At 45.1% G+C, this 18,937-nt stretch overlaps 2 protein-coding genes across 2 annotated transcripts; one reads left to right on the forward strand and one right to left on the reverse strand.

Annotated features, from left to right (window-relative positions):
- Positions 1-452: 452 nt before the first annotated feature.
- sec23b (SEC23 homolog B, coat complex II component) lies at positions 453-14,157 on the reverse strand. Its single transcript, XM_029681821.2, has 17 exons — positions 13,973-14,157; positions 12,381-12,606; positions 11,979-12,036; positions 11,630-11,716; positions 10,932-11,168; positions 9,988-10,215; positions 8,665-8,823; positions 6,781-6,896; positions 5,938-6,142; positions 5,638-5,727; positions 5,397-5,503; positions 4,911-5,064; positions 4,442-4,519; positions 3,501-3,662; positions 2,934-3,020; positions 1,882-2,103; positions 453-1,612 (listed from the first exon to the last, which is right to left on the reverse strand). Exons 2-17 carry the CDS (start codon positions 12,599-12,601, stop codon positions 1,523-1,525), a joined length of 2,301 nt encoding a protein of 766 aa, XP_029537681.1. The 5' UTR covers positions 12,602-12,606; positions 13,973-14,157; the 3' UTR covers positions 453-1,522.
- Positions 14,158-14,381: 224 nt separating this feature from the next.
- Positions 14,382-17,709, forward strand: LOC115142402 (coiled-coil domain-containing protein 85A-like). The gene is made up of 2 exons (XM_065001473.1): positions 14,382-15,100; positions 16,390-17,709. Exons 1-2 carry the CDS (start codon positions 14,864-14,866, stop codon positions 17,605-17,607), a joined length of 1,455 nt encoding a protein of 484 aa, XP_064857545.1. The 5' UTR covers positions 14,382-14,863; the 3' UTR covers positions 17,608-17,709.
- The last annotated feature ends 1,228 nt before the right edge of the window (positions 17,710-18,937 follow it).

Below are 18,937 nucleotides of genomic sequence, written 5' to 3' on the forward strand. Positions count from 1 at the left end.
TACAGTCCCTGGTTTGAATCCAGGCTATATCACATCTGGCTGCGATTGGGATTCCCATTGGGTGGCAGGGGTAGGCAGTCATTGTAAATAAGAATTTGTTCTTAACTTGCCTAGTTAAATAAAAAAGTATAAAATAAATAAATACAAAATGAGGATGAGACGAACTAGCCAGACCATTAAGACCAGATACCAGGAAACATAGTCGATACAGGAATCAGGGGTCAGCTATACCATGAACCAGACAGCTGCCCTTTGACCCCTAGCTTATCTGTGTGAATGAGGATGTTCTCACCATAGAGGGGCCATGTCATAAACCCTCAAAGTTCCAGAATGCTACTATTCTAATTATATGGTTCACACTTCCACTAAAGTCATACATTTTGTTTTTAATATGGTGTCCGTCTACACAGACCAGAGAAATGGAAGGATGAATGATTCTCTGCTATTGCTGATCTGTTTGACACATTTATATGACATAGAAACCCACACAAAACAATGAGGGAAACATAAAATACATAGCTGGTGAATAAGGTTGTCTTGGCACTTTATATGCATAGCATTAAGAAACAAAATCAGTCAGACTAAATCAATCAATTACGTTCCCTTTTGTTACAGTAAGTACAAGTGTTAACATTAGGAAGAGTAGAGTAGGCGAGTCAAAGAACAGTGATGAGGGGTTTCGGGGTAAGTAGTACAAAATGCCAGATGGTGCGAAAACAGATATGTGGAAAACGTAGTCAGTTGACTAGACTATGTAAAGGATGTGTTAGAAAAGAAAGAGGTTTTGTTTAATACAATAACAACATTTTTCATTGAACTTCCAGTCTTTCTGTATTGAAAAGGAAAACAGTAGCACTACGAGGATAGATTAAACTGTCAATCAGAACATTATTTAAATGAATCATTTTTTAGGGGAATTTTAATGGAAAAAATTAACTAGAGGACGTTATCAAGAACATAAAAATATTTAAAGCGTCTCGAGCAGCAATCATTGACCAAACTACTACAGTAGCTACATGCCTTACCACAGACAGACAAACAAGTAAATCATTAGCCAAATTATTATTATAAAGGTGAGATGGAATGTAAGAACTGTGATAAATATCTGAGGATGCCTGGTCCCAGATCTGTTTGTGCTGTATAAGCCAACTCCTACGGTCATTGTCAAGGCATGAAAAACTGATCTGGGACCAGGCTACAACCGAGGTGCAGTAAGGCTTTTCCAGTGTGGGGGAGAAGTTAATGTCAATCACAATTTTAGGGAAGCAAAATTCCAGAAACTTAAAGCAGGAATGATAATAACTTAGAGGATTTGAAACCATCATAGGTCATATGTGGGGAAAGTGTTACTAGGTCCCTGTATTCATACAGGAATGTCTCTCTCTTTCCTTCTCATCCCTCTCTCCTTTCAGGTCCTTCACTTTGGTCGCCTCGTCAACCAGACGTAATGGTGAAGTGAAATAGAACGGAGGGCATATCGGTCTGGTCACGAGGCGATCACTTTGGTCCCGGGACTGGGAAATTAAGTGGCGCTCGACACGGCCAGCTTCTTCAAGTGGTCCATGAACACCTGTAGACTGACGTCGTCTGTGAGGATGGGGGCTCCGGTCTCCTAGAGAATGAAAAGAGACAGAAATGTGATGAGTATGGTGAAAACACTAGAGTAAAGCTGCCGTCAGTTGGATCAGATTCAAAATGGCCAGCAGAATAGAGACAGATGGTACATGAAGCTCTACCACTTGTAAGACTAGAATTATTTTAAGAAAAATACAATTGACTGCCCATGATGAAACTCCAACCTTAACATCACCCATTTCCAAATCAAGTCCACAGCTGTTATTCTCAGTTGACGTTTTGAAGAATGAATGAACATTGTATTACCTGTCCCCAGGAGTAGAGGTTGTTGTGTGTCTGGGAGGGGTTGACCTTGGACAAGAGGAAGCGGGCCTGGGACCCTCCGTGCTCTGTGTCGATGTACCGGGGCATGGGGAAGCGGGTCTGCAGGATCTCCTGGGCGTCATCCACAGGTGCTACCAGTAGATGCTTGAAGTTCTCGTACTCCGGCTGCTCCTGGTAACCCGCCTTACGCCACTGGGCGATGGTCTGGTGGAGAGAGAGAGATACAACAGGGTTATAGTCATGGTAGGATGTGTTTTGGTGTTAGTTATATAGGCCAGGGTTATAGTCATGGTAGGATGTGTTTTGGTGTTAGTTATATAGGCCAGGGTTATTGTCATGGTAGGATGTGTTTTGGTGTTAGTTATATAGACCAGGGTTATTGTCATGGTAGGATGTTGTGTTTTGGTGTTAGTTATATAGGCCAGGGTTATTGTCATGGTAGGATGTTGTGTTTTGGTGTTAGTTATATAGGCCAGGGTTATTGTCATGGTAGGATGTTGTGTTTTGGTGTTAGTTATATAGGCCAGGGTTATTGTCATGGTAGGATGTTGTGTTTTGGTGTTAGTTATATAGGCCAGGGTTATTGTCATGGTAGGATGTTGTGTTTTGGTGTTAGTTATATAGGCCAGGGTTATTGTCATGGTAGGATGTTGTGTGTTGGTGTTAGTTGTGCCAGCTAATCTCTTTTTTGTCGTTTGTGAGAAATTTCTAACATGTTGAGAATAGAAAATGATAGGACATAGTGAATCTACTAATATGTATCCCATTTCTTCAAACCCATCACATCAGGCAGGTACACACACACACACACACACACACACACACACACACACACACACACACGTCTCGATTTCTTGTTGTAATATTGATAGTGATTTACATTGTTGTTTATGCTCTACATGATTATGTTCAGTTTGAGATGCTAGGAAATAATAATAAATTATTATTATTATTATAGCACAGTATTGGTGTTCCAGCTACTAATAACTAGCATTAGATCACCAGCGCCGTTGTTTTACAGCGTGACCTCTCACCTCTCCATGGTAGATGACCAGCTGGAAGAAGGTGTCCATGAGGAGGATCCTGTCTGGGAGAATACTTCCACTGTCCAGGAGAACAGGCTGTAGAACAGACAGACACAACAGGATAAGTCTCACATCCATTTTCTTACAGAGAAAGGTAGTGTGGAACTCATTGAGCATGTGAATATTTGACTAAACTCATTTGCCCTTAGGGAAATGTGACCTAATTATCTAATATATAGACTGGTTTTATAACATCAGAGTAGATTGGAAAACAAATAACTAAGAAAGTTGATTATAATTAAATTCAATATTTGATTGGCCGCATACACATTTTGCAGATGTTACTGCAGGTGCAGTGAAATGCTTATGTTTCTAGCTCCAACAGTGCAGTAATACCTAACAATACACACAAATGCTGAAAATTTAAATTAAGAAATAACTTTTTTTTAATATAACTTTTTTTAAATACTGCAAAGTTTCCTAGGAGCTAGAAACTGGTCGACCATGTCTTTCGGCGCCATCTAGCACACTACTATAGATAGAGTGTGTGTCCATAGTATTTGGTAGGAGTCTGACCTCTGGTGGTCCGTGGAACGAGTAAGAGTACAGGATGGGCTGGATCATGATGAGAGACTGGGTCAGGTTCTGGCAGACAAAGTGGTGTCTGTAGTAGGAACACTCATCTGGGCTGTTGTTGAACACCTGCAGGAACGGCGACCGCCGCAGGTGGAACATAAACTAGAGGGAAGACAGAGACATTATTCTAACGATTAATATGAAATAGGATTTTAATTTTTTTTTTTTAAATTAAAAATATTATCGAATTATATTATTTTTTTTATATTTGGGATATTGCTTCTTGCATCATCAAATGTTCCTGTACATATCCCACCGAGGTCAACTAAACTAAGTGGAAGTTATGAGTTGTGATTATCTGTGCAATGGGAATATTTAAGATGAATAAAGTTAACGTTCAGTTTAGAGTGATTAACACAATGTTTATATATGTATATATTGTCCACTTCTGTAATAAACATGATTTTTTCAGTGTTCTGTTTGTGACACTCAGGTTGATGGCCATTAGACACAGTGCTGTGTGTTATGGATTAAACTCCTGTCTGTTGACAGTGATTGACTCCAGACTGGAGGTACAAGGACACACTATTGTGTGATTCTGTAGCAACTGACAAAGTCACTGCCTTTTTGTTTCAACGTCATACAAGCCTCTGGTGTTAAGTTGTCAGACGAGGCCAATTACACAGTTCTCTGCTTCTGTGCTGGGTGGTGTTAGGATACAGCCGTTGACTACTTTTTCATGTACATATATCCCATTTGACATAAATATGATTTTTTGCTAAAGTTAGAGGTAAGCATGTATATACTCAAAGTAATCATTCAGATCTCGATGAGCTAGTTAAATCTATTCCAGTTCTACTCTATTAGAAGGACTTGTATTGAAGGGCTCTCATTAAATAGCTCATATAGTTCCAGAGTGTACCACTAGGTGTCAGTCTTACCTGTGGGTAGAGTGAGAGAGACTCCGAGAGCTTGAAGGAGGTGGGGTCGTCTTTGTTGAACTGACCGAATTTCTGACACTGTAACCAAGGAGACAAGACAAACGTCAGCGTCTTGAACTAAGGCATCAACACATACCTTCAGGACTCCAGTCAAGTGCTGTTACTTTAGTTTAGGTATACAACACAACTTCCGAAACGTCATAGAGGGATTTAAACTGTCAACGAATTAGTATTCGCGTCATACTGCTTCACATTCCAGGCAACTCCTTTCTTCATTCTTCTACAATGAATAAGAACAAGGAGACACAAGAATACAAAGGATTCTTCTATCCACAATCACCCACAAGTCCTACATACATTCAGCTATGTGAAGAACAACAGGCGACTCTCTTGGAATAGCCAAGGTGGGACCAATGCCCAATGACATTACAAAGCCTGTCACACATTGGTCAGCCTAGCTGTCACTCACCAGGCGAATGAGCTGTCTGTCCAGCCAGCGCAGGACGTCCGGCCCCTCTTCCGACTCGGCCCTGAACACGCCCAGCCTGGCCATGATGACCGCCGACGCCTCCTGGTCGAAGGACGACTCAATGTGCTGGATCTGGGACTGGGCGTCGGCCCAACTGGATGGAGGGAGAGAGAGGGAGTGGACAGGTTAGGGGCAGGGCGAGACTGACGCACGTGTGCGTAAGCACAAATTTAGGCTGCACGTCCCCTTCCAGTCATTTAACAGGATAGGGCGAATGTCAACATCCTCATTTGTACAGCCAATATTGACTTTGTGGTAACTCACTGCTTAAAGACAATGTGAGAAATGCGACGTGTACAAAATGCAGACTCTTGCATATATATATTGTAAGGGCCGTCAGTTCAGTCACACTTCAGTCAAGAACGATGTAGCAGTCCTGCAAACCCACTTCCTGTTTACTGATTCAAAGCGAGAGAGAAGACTTACTTCCTGGCGACGGTGGTAACCCTGATCCTCCTCTGGGTGTTGGAGTGTTGGTACTGGGTGACAAACTGGACCGCTCCTCTACCACCCTGAGGGATTGGGGCGTTGTGCTGCACAGAGAAAACAACTACAATAGTTAGGATAGGAGTCCATTTAATATGGCTAAACATCCTGTTGTTTGAATACTAAAAACCACGTCCTTAAGGAATCACGGAGGTGTTTGATCAAAGGGAAGTGTGTTCACCTGATTGACGACCTCGAAGTACAAGACCAACGTCGTGGAGGGACTGAGACTGCAGATTTTCCACTGCGTTGTTCCTCCAACACCGACCTCCTGTAACAGAGACAAAGGGCCATTGAAGTCAATGAAAAACAGCTTCCCAATTCACTTCCAGTGGGAAAATGCCATTAGAATATAAGGTTGAACAATTCCCGCAAAACATTCCTGAAATTCTGGAAAAGCTAGGAATTTTGGGACCGTTTCCGGATTTTAAAAATATTTTTGAAACCCTATTTGGATTCTGTATGGGCCTGAAAGACTCACGTTCTCTGATATACACGGTCCCTTAGCGTTGAGGGAGACACAGGGCCCGATGGCCCCCGATACCTTAAGCTCCCTGGACGTGCTGACTTCCAGCGTGCCTCCGAAGGCCATGCGGAACTCTCCGTTGTGGTCCTTACTGAACACCCTCTGGAAGGTCTGCTTGAACAGAGAGGTGTTGAAGGAGTCGCCCATCGCTATGTGACCTCTGAGAGGACGGAAACCGGGAGGGAAAAAAAACATGAATATTCAGCAGCATAATTCGAATATAAATACAAGACGAAAAGTCAATGAGCTAGTGAGGATGAAGTCTCTGGAAAAGTCAATGAGCTAGTGAGGATGAAGTCTCTGGAAAAGTCAATGAGCTAGTGAGGATGAAGTCTCTGGAAAAGTCAATGAGCTAGTGAGGATGAAGTCTCTGGAAAAGTCAATGAGCTAGTGAGGATGAAGTCTCTGGAAAAGTCAATGAGCTAGTGAGGATGAAGTCTCTGGAAAAGTCAATGAGCTAGTGAGGATGAAGTCTCTGGAAAAGTCAATGAGCTAGTGAGGATGAAGTCTCTGGAAAAGTCAATGAGCTAGTGAGGATGAAGTCTCTGGAAAAGTCAATGAGCTAGTGAGGATGAAGTCTCTGGAAAAGTCAATGAGCTAGTGAGGATGAAGTCTCTGGAAAAGTCATTCTATCGAATGTAGAGGAATTGTACAAAAGGTATTTCTTATTCAGATCAAATAAAAGCTTCAGTAGACAGTTCTCAAATCACCAGGGACATGAGGGATTCAGCACAACTAGGGGAATCAGGTGAAGACAGGATACAGGTCAGGCGTACGTCGTCTGAGACTGGTACTAACCCAGTGAGGTTGGATAAACATTTCATCTCTAGAAGTCCGGTCTGATCCAAGGCACAGGCGTAGATGTCAATACTGTGGCCGTTCACTGCCGCACGGTTCGCCAAGGCGTCGTAGTACTGAGTAAAACAAAACAAGGGAACCGTTTGCAACATATACAAACAGTGCTGGGTAGCACCTTGAGAACTCTTTGGAGCATCGGTGTCCATGAACATACCTCAACAGAAGAGGTATGGAGAGAGAGAAGAGAGCGCAAACTTGAGCGAAATATTTGACACATCGCGAGAGCTTGACGTGAGTGAAAGAAAATAATTAAGCTAAACTACATTAAGACAAAAATGGCTTAAGTTGTTTCATCCATCTTAGCTCTAAAAACTAGCGTAGTCTTAAAGATGGAATCCGCAGTGGAGGGAAGCCACTAGCCGCCACAACACCATTGTTATTGTTTTTGTTGCCGCGCTAAGGAGTGTCGCACAGCATGGTAAAACAAAATTGCACCAGTGGAGGCTGCAAAGGGGAGGACGGCTCATAATAATGTCTGGAATAGAGAGAAGGGAATGGCATCAAACACATGGAAACCATTTGTTGATGTATTTGATACCATTCTACCTATAAAGTTCCAGCCATTACCACGAGCCCGTCCTCCCCAATTAAGGTGCCACCAACCTCCTGTGAATTGCACCACGTATTGTGTTCTATCGTGCGTGCAATGACATCCGAGAAAAATACGTGTTCGTTGTTTCCAGTAACTTCTGTTGTTGTTGTAATATCACAAAAGGATCTGGCAGTTCCACCAATGAAGGATTCCAGCTTTAACTCTAAAAACAAGCCCACTAAGGACAAACAGCGACAAAACAACAACTTGTACAAGATATAACCAACCCACATACAACTTCTCTTTTTCACAGTGTCCATATACAACATGGACAATAAAACTTCCATTCTGCGCTATCCATTCTACGCTATCCATTCTGCGCTATCCATTCTGCGCTATCCATTCTGCGCTATCCATTCTACGCTATCCATTCTGCGCTATCCATTCTGCGCTATCCATTCTGCGCTATCCATTCTACGCTATCCATTCTACGCTATCCATTCTACGCTATCCATTCTACGCTATCCATTCTGCGCTATCCATTCTGCGCTATCCATTCTGCGCTATCCATTCTGCGCTATCCATTCTACGCTATCCATTCTACGCTATCCATTCTACGCTATCCATTCTACGCTATCCATTCTACGCTATCCATTCTACGCTATCCATTCTGCGCTATCCATTCTACGCTATCCATTCTGCGCTATCCATTCTGCGCTATCCATTCTGCGCTATCCATTCTGCGCTATCCATTCTGCGCTATCCATTCTGCGCTATCCATTCTGCGCTATCCATTCTACGCTATCCATTCTGCGCTATCCATTCTGCGCTATCCATTCTACGCTATCCATTCTGCGCTATCCATTCTGCGCTATCCATTCTACGCTATCCATTCTACGCTATCCATTCTACGCTATCCATTCTACGCTATCCATTCTACGCTATCCATTCTACGCTATCCATTTTTACGCTATCCATTCTGCGCTATCCATTCTGCGCTATCCATTCTACGCTATCCATTCTACGCTATCCATTCTGCGCTATCCATTCTACGCTATCCATTCTACGCTATCCATTCTACGCTATCCATTCTACGCTATCCATTCTACGCTATCCATTCTGCGCTATCCATTCTACGCTATCCATTCTACGCTATCCATTCTACGCTATCCATTCTACGCTATCCATTCTGCGCTATCCATTCTGCGCTATCCATTCTGCGCTATCCATTCTGCGCTATCCATTCTACGCTATCCATTCTACGCTATCCAGTCTGTTATTCTTGGACTGACCTTGGTGGCTTTCTTCAGATGCCGTGCGTTGTCCTTGGTGATATCATGCCAGGAGCGGATGGGGGTCTTGAGTTCGTCTCCCACCACCATTCCGGGGCCCTGGGTGGGGGGTCCGCCCATGAACATCATCACACGGGCCCCTGTGTTGGGAAACGTACCCTGGGGGTGGAAAGACGGTGGCTATGGTCAGTATGGTCAAGATTTGATTTATTTATTTGATTAATTCAGCCATAAATATGACATTTCTAACTGAGATGTGACTGCCAACACAGAAGCTGCCATTAGGTTATTGAGGTCTGATTTAACTGTAGTCTGATATAACTCAATGTATTGGGAATCTCCAGGTGAACAATAACGACAGCAATCTAAATCCCGTCGGTTTTAGAAGATGGAACAGGGAGACACCTCCAGAACAGAAGCAGAGAAAATGTCTTTCTGTAACCCAACCATTCTAATCTCACAGCACCAATGTTCTGTAAAAACCCGCCGAGAGGCTTGTAGGAAGTCACAACCTCAGCCGCTACGGAATCACAGTGTCACAGAACACATTAACAATCAGTGTCCTGTGTCCTTGTACCTCCAGTCTGGCATCACCATCAACAGATATGACAACGATCCAGAACATTCACTATCAAGTCTAGTGACCGCCAACCCGTACACAAATGACCGTCCCAAACAGAAACACGACATGAAGGGAAAACATATGTCAATTACTCTTCACTAAATTATTTCCCCCATTACAGTGACATCCCAAGTGATTTGACTGTGAAATTGTATGCAAATGCACCCTCAGGCACCGTAAGGATTCACCAAACTACCGATATGCCTTCAAGAAACTCATTCCTATTAAGTAACCATACAGACCAGGACCCGGTTTCCAAACAGCACCTTATCTTATCTCTAATCATGACATTATCAGTAGACATCAGCACCAGAGGACCGGACAGCAGGGAACACAGCTGTTCTTACATGTACCTACAGCATGTTAGTTTTGTTACTGGAGAGAGGAAGAGAGTATAGTGGAGAGAGAGAGAAATAAGGCAAAAAGAAAGAAGCGTGTGTGTGTGTGAAGTGTGTGTGTGTGTGTGTGTGAGAGAGAGAGTGAGAGAGAAGAAGTTTGTCAAAGGTTAGTGGAAACCTGTGACATGTCAGAGAGGGTAAGGTTCAGTTTAGTTTTGAAGGGCAGTTGTCTATGTTGACGACATAGAATCAGGTTATTGGTACACCGCACAAAATGTGTACATAGTGTGTGTGTGTGTAAGTGTGTGTGTGTGTAAGTGTGTGTGTGTGTGTGTGTATGCACGCTTATGTAACTGTTATTACCTCCAGCAGGCCCACGGCGATGGACAGTGCTATTCCAGTAGACCGCAGTGGTCTCTTCCCCTGTGGTACAGGCCAGGGATCTCTCTGCAACTCTCCCAACAGGTCTGTCAGGTTCATGTCTACCTTATGGACCGGCTGCAGGAACCGACAGGTGACGGCTGGATCCTGAGGGGCCGCGGGACGACCTTGAGGCACAGATGCCGATGGGTTCGTCAGGCCTAGCATCTCCTGAAAGAGAGAAAGAGAGCTATGAGTTCTCATGGACTTTCAACAATGGTATTGTGGAATATTGCATGGCAGCCTAAGACTTTATCTTGGCCTGACCAGTCTCTTGACTGTATTCTATATAGGCCTAACGCTCTGACTGTACACAATATCATATACAACACTGTATTTCAAAGTACCTCTGACAATGTTTTTGAATATTACATGACAGACTAAGGGGAATGTTCCCTGTCGGCTGTATAGGACTAGCGCTCTGTTTCTGGGTGGTAGGACCCTAGGGCTTTTAATCTGTATGAAACACTACCCCTGCAGTGGCATAGACCCATTATTTGTCATTCAGAACCATCCCAAAGAGCCAATCATATCTTCTTATCCTATCTTGTGACACCTGGCTGTCTTTGACCTGTATCTTGTCCCCATTTTACTGTTTTATTGTCATTTAATTTCCAATTGATACAAGGACACCTAGACATGCTCATATGACAAACGACCACAAAGATCCTATTCTATTTCTATGGACAAAGCAGACTTTGACCTAGATCAGAGGTCTCAAACATACGGCCCTCGGGCCAAATGCGGTCCGTGAAATATTTAATGCGGCCCGCGGTTGTCGTCATATTACAGTCATCTTAGTACAACTAATCCAGATCTTTTCCCAAAACTAATGAATACATCTTCAAGACTACTTGCCTTCCCGTATGTAACAGTTACTGACTGACCTGGATCTGTTTGGAGGAAAGCTCCTTGGTTCCTCTGAACACGTAGCTCTTTGCAATGCCCTCGCAGCTCAGCTCGTGGACCTGCACCATGCGTCCGAAGGTGATGAGGCCGACCAGGGCGTTGGGGGGCAGCAGGGACAGGGACATCTGCAGGGACTCCTTCAGGGCCTGCAGATCCTCCTCCTCCAGACACGTGTCCACCACGTACAAGAAGATGAGGGGGTTCGGGGGGCCGCGCTACATTGGTGGCAGAGACGGGATTGGAGATGTTATTTCACAGAAACAAAGTGCTGAGGTCTTTAGTTTTGAGTTGACATGGTTATTCTATGTTGCAGTGTTTTGAGTTCTTGGGATGGTGTCACATGACATGTGATACACTTTGAGGTCAGGTGACTTTTGTAACCCGATGTCACTTTGTAAATTGACAACGTCCATTACAATTAACAGCAAAGACAAAGAATGTCTAAAGAAATGCTCAACTTAAAAGTGATGGTAATGTCATGTGGTGTGCACATTTTCCAGTACATTCTTTGTGGCTGGTAACTCAACTTGAGGATTAAAGAAACATTCATATTTGATGAAGCAATTCTGTGGGTTGAGACGCACAAAACTACAAAGCCAGGCGCGTGAACAGAACATAATGTCTATGTGCAAAGTTCAGAGTTCAGTGATCTCTATGTAGAACTGTACGTGTTTACCTGCACTATGTACTCAATGGTTGAGAACTGTGGCATGAGCTCAGCCGGCTGGTTTACGTCCGATATGCCGGCGTATGACGGGGGGAACTGTGAAGGAGAGAACGAGAAGACAAAAGTGGTTAGCTTCACCTGCTAAAGGAATGTAGACAGGCCACTTTAAAGATATTCCTACTACCACCAGCTGTGTTCCTTTGTGGAATATGACTAGTATAAACACAGGAATGTATGTAGTCCGCCTACAGATATGACTATTATTATAGGTCTAAATGGTACATTATGCGCCTCGGTATTCTATGGTGGAATAGTGTTTGGTCGGACAGCTCAGTATAGTCCATTGTGGTGTACTCACTGGGTTTCTTTGGAAGCAGAAGTTGCACGCCCATATTTTGGCTCTGTAGTCAACTTGGCTACAAAGGGGGGGGGGGAAAGACAGAGCTACTTGGATACAGTGTACAGCAGTCAAACAAACCTGTCACCTAGCCTGAGGCTTTCCCTGAGTGATTGTAGCTACACCTAAGCATTCCTAAAGATATTAAAAACTTAGTTGGTGATCCCTTTCTTCTCCTACTCTTCCCTTCACCCGAGACGTAAGTTCTCAGAAGGATAAAAAGCTGAAGTTGAAAACAAAGAGATGCCAGGTAAGTCGTTGGACATAGCTTAGCTTCTAGCTAAGTGCTTGTAAAAACGTCAACAAGCAACAATTAAAAACACTCACTCAGCCTAAAACAACAACATTCACCTCCATACTCACCATAGCGGGTTTAGTACAGCCTTGCAGTTGGCCCTGCTACAGAGGACCGGTTCGTACTGCACCGGTGGCAGGTCTGGCCTCTCCTTGAGTGGGGTGAAGAGGCAGGAGACAGGCACTACCAGCCGGGTAGCTTCCAGCCTGCTCGAGGGCCACAGGTTCCAGCTAAAACGCACGCCGTCCCGATCCTCATTCTGTTGGATAAACTCCTGGTATGTCGCCATGGCAACTTCAATGGGAAAGAAAGTGAAGAGATTCTTAAATAAAAGGTTAAATAAAGAAATAGAGAGAGAAGTTAGTCCGATAGCTAAACTAGCTCTAGCTAAGGGCAGGTAGTCGGTCGTAGCTTCTCCGAGAGCTGTTTGAGTCTGGAGTTCGGTGTGAACTACACTCACTTTTCAATCTTTCCATGGCTTTGTTCCAAGTTCATAGGTGGAGGCCTATGTGGAATATGGATGACGATGATGTTCGTCATCAAAACCTGCTTGGCATGTTTTGATACTTAAGAATCCCTGGGCTAATTTTGAATCCTACATAAATGTTGGTCACACCTATTTCAACTACGTAACATTTCAGTGACGAGTGAGACTTGGGTTTATAGGCCTCGATAGGTATGAACGGCAGGAACCAGATGTCTCAGATTTCTATAGCTTTGGAAGTCCTGTATATATATATATCTGATCTTATCTAGATTGTCTGATGATGGCATTGGAACGGCTGACATGAAAACAAAAGGGGACGTTTTGAGTTCAATGGAAAAGCATTAAAGCTGCAATTTGGTAAAAATACAGGCATGTCACATGATTGCACAAAACACAGGGTTATGGAATGTTATGGAAAAGACCACCACCACTTGAAGGTCTTCTGACACACTTATCAGGACAGAACTGTCTGTTCCAAACCATAGTTCACTTCAGCTATCTAATTCAGATATGAACCAAAATGAACGCGCACCTCTCCACTCTCTCATTCAGGGGAACCCTCTGCATCAAACAGCTCTACCAGGTGATCGACAGCTGGCCTACAGGACCCTTCACTCGAAGTAGCATCGATCCATTGATTACACAACGGAGTGCTTACATGGACAGACTAAAAACTGTATCTTCTAGCTATGCTATATACTGGCCCATCTTAGCTATTACTGGCCATTACTAGGAACCAAATGATGATCATCTTGGCAACATTTAACTACAAGCATGTTGTAGTAGTTAAATGGTTAGACAGGTATCACAAATCACATTTTAGGATCTCGTCTCTGGTAGAGATGCCTTCCTGAAAGGAGGCGGATGCTAGTAGCAGCAACAAGCTAGTTAGCGACAGGTTCTAGTTGACGTTAGCTAGAAAAATCGAAATCTTAGGTAACGTAAGCTAACGTCAGTTAGCATTTAATCAAATTCCGGGAGTGTTTCTAATGTAAACTTGATATAAAACACGATCATGCAAGTTATATTAACGATACATGTTAACTAGGCTAGCCTTGCTAACGGACTAACCCAGCCTTTAGTCGGCTTTTTTTCTGGACGAACGCAAACAGAATGGCCTAGCTAGACACTTTTCATCAAATTGATGCAGGCAGATCAGACGGAGAACCATACCTTTTATACAGATCCGGTTGGAAATCCAGACGAAGGTAAATAAATATTATACTGTAATAAATCGGATCAGCATTTAGGTGACAAATACCGATGCGCAAACAGAATGAGAGAGCGAAGAACCTGAGGGGGCAACTCCCGGCCGGTGGTCCTCTACTTCAGTAGAATGACGTGTTACTACATTTTGCTGGCTCTCGTGTCCATGACGTGGAATACAAGCACGCACACGAGGATCATGGGAAATGATGTCCTGAATTTATTATAGGCCCATAAAAAAAGATGACGAAATGGTGTAGCCCATGGCTTTTGATCTGTAGATGGCGCTGGGTACCAAAGCATACCCATCACCCCCGCATCATTTGATGGAGACACTTGGAGAGAGAGAGAGAGAGAGAGAGGAGGTTATGCTAGTCACTGCAGTCACGCTCTCTCCCTCTATTCACGCGCAGTGCACTTGCCTGGCGATGCTACAGCGGTTCCTCCTCCCTTATGTATTGGACTGTACAGCTACAAGAGGCGGGAGATGCGCATCAGCAACCCGCTACCCGCCGAAGCTCCCTTCACTTCAGGACGGAAGATACTAAATGTGGATGCATTCAGGTGCAAACTTGCATGAACTAAAAAATAGTCCATGCCGGGGTTCCGGGATGTTAGATAGCTGCACGTAGCCTTTTCTAGGGCTATATTTCACTGTTGGACGAGGGATTCGGCGGCGTCCTCAGCTGTTGCATTTGGGGGCTGAAGTGTCAGGCAACTATGCGATTTAATTTCGAACGGTAATTCCGGATCAGTTTGACTTGTGCGGCTGATGCGAGCGGAGGTTGACTGTCAGTGCCCTCTGAGTTGTATTTCAAGCCTGTTGTCGCCGGTATTCCCGACAACGGAACCGTAGGGATGGAAAAAGCTAGTCAGCCACAGCTTTCGCTGTCCATAACAAAGAGTGAAAGTCCAGCGGAGGACATCTCAAATATACAGGACGAGGACCTTCTCAAGTGGACCAAAGAGGATTTGGTGCGGCGGCTCCGGCGGTCTGAAACCGATAAAATGAGCGTGATACTGGACCACAGCAATCTGATCCGCGAGGTCAATCGCAGCCTCCAGCTACACTTGAACGAAATAAGAGGACTGAAGGTGAGGAATGGGCGCGCATGGCATTTCTAAAAGGATGAGATCATAGTTAACGGCGGGGAGGCCGCACTGGCGAACCTGAGCGCGGTCCACACGATGAAATGGAGGCAGGATGTATATAAGTTCATTTCATTTGACAAGATCTCTCTCCCTCTACCTGTGCATGTATCTGTGAGCGCGCATGAGCCTACCTGTGTGTGCATCCATCATCTTCCATCACAAAGCATAGTGAGAGGGCATCTGGGCTGAATGTCAAGCATCATCATTCTTCTCTCTTTCTCACTCACTCACCTGTTGTCTTTAGTCTCCATCTCCTTTGCAAGAGGTTTGGTGTGTAGGCGTGTGGCGCAACCTTGATGCTTGCTCTTGGAATATCATCAACAAAATTCTACTAGGCTACAAGAGTAAAGCTATTTAACCCAGAATACTCATTAAACTCCCCAAATATATGACTTCTCTCTCCCAAATCATATTTGGTGCAGTGTAACTAGCAATAATAATCCTGGCATAATCATATTATTTCTCCAAGCTACATAAACTTGATTTAACATCCTACTCCGATACTCTGGGATTCATTAAAATGAGATAGGAGCGACTGAGACGAAGCACATGGGGATGGAGGAAGGATCCTTGGCTGCTTCAGAGAGCAGGCCCAAAAGGCCCAGCCCGAAGCACCATGGTACCTAATTAAACTACACGTGCTGGAGGGTCTGAGGTGCATGTTATTATGGATAATTAGGGGAGGTGGAGAACTTTGGGCAAATATGCCGTCATGTTGCAAATGAGAGGGAGAGCGGCCTGTTCTGGCCTGGTGTTTTGCTTGCCCTCCCTCCCTGGCTCCCTCTCTCAGCTCACTCACAGCCTATTTGCCCTCCCTCCCTGGCTCCCTCTCTCAGCTCACTCACAGCCTATTTGCCCTCCCTCCCTGGCTCCCTCTCTCAGCTCACTCACGGCCTATTTGCCCTCCCTCCCTGGCTCCCTCTCTCAGCCTATTTGCCCTCACTCCCTGGCTCCCTCTCTCAGCTCACTCACAGCCTATTTGCCCTCTACCACTATTACATCCAACATTTTCACATCCATATTTATGTGATACAGAGGTTTATGAGCAGCTGATTTTCATTTTTATTTGACTCTGTCTTTGATTGACATGATATTAAAGTGAGGTTTCCTCGAATAAGAGATTTCTACCCCAGTAGGACCTAGATAAGAGGGAATGAATAAAATAGCACTAATGAACACTTCTCACCTCTCTTTCTCCACTCCACTCCTCTCATCCCCTCTCCTCTCCTCAGGACATCAACCATAAACTGCAGGAGGACAACCAGGAGCTGAGGGACCTGTGTTGCTTCCTGGATGACGACCGTCAGAAGGGCAAGCGGGTGTCCAGGGAGTGGCAGCGACTGGGGCGCTACAGCGCCTCCATCATGAGGAAGGAGGTGACGTTGTACCTTCAGAAGCTCAAGGAGCTGGAGTTGCGGCAGGACGAGGTGGTCCGGGAGAACCTGGATCTCAAAGAACTCTGTTTGTTACTCGACGAGGAGAAAGGTGGAGCAGGAGGAGGAGGAGGTGGTGGAGGGGTGGGGGTTGGTGGTGTAGGAGGAGGAGGGGGGGGAGGTTGTGTGGTGGGGGTGGCAGGAGGGTGTAGGAATTCTATCGATAGCCAGAGTAGTTTGTTGCTGGTCCCCGGGACAGGGTTGTTGATGAGGGACGTGGGGGATGGGAGTAGTACGTCTAGCGCGGGGAGCGCCGACAGCTCCGATCACCCCCACCACAAGCAGCTCCACCTGGTTACACACGCTGGTAGCCTCGGGGGCGGTGGAACTGGGAGCCCGGAGCATCTCCAAAAGCCCCGGGCTGGCAGTGTGAGTGGAGAACGTGAGATCCCCTCCAGCCCTGAACCTCCTCACCCCCAGGGCAGGCACCGTAGTACCAGCCTGGAGTATCCCTACGCTATGCCCCAGCTCTGCCGGCCCCGCTGCGGCTCCATCTCGGTGCCCGACCACACCCATAGCGCCCGTTCCATGCGGGGGCTCAGCCCCGAGAAGTACGGCCGCAACGTGGGACGCCGGAGCCCCGAGTCCCAGCACCCATCCACCAAGCACCACCACCTCCATAGCTCCGACCTGCTTCTCTCCCAGAAACAGCAGCACCTCCTGGGGTCGGGTCAGGGCGGCAGCGCCGGGGAGCTCTACCAGAGGCACCACAGGGGGAGCATCGGGGGCGGTAGCTGCTGTGGAAGCCCCGAGCCCAGACAGGCACATCTAGGGTTGGGGACGCCAGAGCACCAGCACCATGAGAAGGGCTGTGTGATGTCAGCCGGGGGCAGTCCAGAGACTCACAGGCATCAGTATAGTGGGAGTCCAGACCACATGAAGTTCGGCAGCCCTGGGAGAGAGGTACAGAAGAGACCGGCCACCGCTGAAGAGCTGTCACCGCATCACAGGAGCATCTACAACGGCATGAACGGTAGGTGTTATAAGACTGGTTATAAGACTACAGGGGTTAATTGAGATTTCAAAGAAGTACTCATTCATATACAAACAGTACACACACACACACACACACACACACAGACAGACACACAGACACAGACACAGACAGACAGGCAGGCAGGCAGGCAGGCAGGCAGGCAGACAGACAGACAGACAGGCAGGCAGGCAGGCAGGCAGGCAGGCAGACAGACAGACAGACAGACAGACAGACAGACAGACAGACAGACAGACAGACAGACAGACAGACAGACAGACAGACTACAGTCCCCCCAAACACATACCAGGGAAGTACTGTAATCTGAAATTCAGGAAGTAAACTGAAATTCCAATTAAATAATTGAATAAAGGGCATTTATTTTCAATGACTTTTCAATAAATGAAAAACTAGAAAGATATATATTTCACAAGGTTTTACATTTCTGAATTTTAAATTGAAATCACTTCCTGAATTGACTGGTTTCAATTGAAATGGATTCAACCCTGACACATACAGACCCTTATATGTTGACTGCACAAAACATTAAGAACACCTGCTCTTTCCGTTACATACAGTAGACTGACCAGGTGAATCCAGTTGAATGCTATGATCCCTTATTGATTTCACTTGTTACATCCACTTTACCAGTGGATTCATCAGTGTAGATGAAGGAGAGGAGACAGGTTAAATAATGTTTTTTAAACCTTGAGACAACTGAGACATGAATTGTGTACTGTATGTGTGTCATTCAGAGGATAAATGGGAAACACAACATATTTAAATGCATTTGAACAGGGTACGGGAAAAGATGCCAGACACACCGGTTTGTGTCAAGAACTGCAACGCTGCAACACTGCATCCTAATGGAACACTTTCAATACCTTGTAGAGTCCATGGCCTGACAAAGTGAGACTGTTCTGTTTGCAGACACAATGTTACGAAGGTGTTCCTAATGTTTATTATACTCAGTGTACATTTCACATCACATATACCTCTGTAGACAGCCAATACCAAAGACATCTACATTTTTCATTAGCTATATGGCAAAAAAAGTTTGCTCAGAGAAATAGAGACAGAGAACAAGAAAGAGATTGAGAGATGTATGGAACTGATGTAATTAAATGAGAAAAACTGACAAGAACTCCCCGTTGCCGTGATTAGAATCCATTAGATGTGTATCACCATATCTCTGGAGGTATTGGATGGGAACTGAAGGATGCTGGGAATAGAGGCTTGATAAGAATGAGGTTGAATGAAGCTTGGATGTTTCTAATGGAATCCAAGGCGGCTCCAAATCAATTGCACTTAAAGTGCACACTGAGGTGCAGGGTATAGTGTAGTAAGACGTTCTCGTAATAAGTCATTCCACAA

This window comes from Oncorhynchus nerka, linkage group LG15 (assembly GCF_034236695.1).
Source record: "Oncorhynchus nerka isolate Pitt River linkage group LG15, Oner_Uvic_2.0, whole genome shotgun sequence".
In the NCBI taxonomy this organism is placed as follows: Eukaryota; Metazoa; Chordata; class Actinopteri; order Salmoniformes; family Salmonidae; genus Oncorhynchus; species Oncorhynchus nerka.

What these genes read in the sequence shown, in the direction of transcription:
- sec23b (XM_029681821.2), bottom strand. Translation starts at nt 12,601, where the DNA reads ATGGCGACATACCAGGAGTTTATCCAACAGAATGAGGATCGGGACGGC. An exon ending in TCTGCTTCCAAAGAAACCCA is followed by an intron (nt 11,717 to 11,978) that starts GTGAGTACACCA and finishes TCTCCTTCACAG; the next exon opens with TTCCCCCCGTCATACGCCGG. An exon ending in ACAGACAGCTCATTCGCCTG is followed by an intron (nt 4,520 to 4,910) that starts GTGAGTGACAGC and finishes CCTTGGTTACAG; the next exon opens with TGTCAGAAATTCGGTCAGTT.
- LOC115142402 (XM_065001473.1), top strand. Translation starts at nt 14,864, where the DNA reads ATGGAAAAAGCTAGTCAGCCACAGCTTTCGCTGTCCATAACAAAGAGT. An exon ending in ACGAAATAAGAGGACTGAAG is followed by an intron (nt 15,101 to 16,389) that starts GTGAGGAATGGG and finishes TCCTCTCCTCAG; the next exon opens with GACATCAACCATAAACTGCA.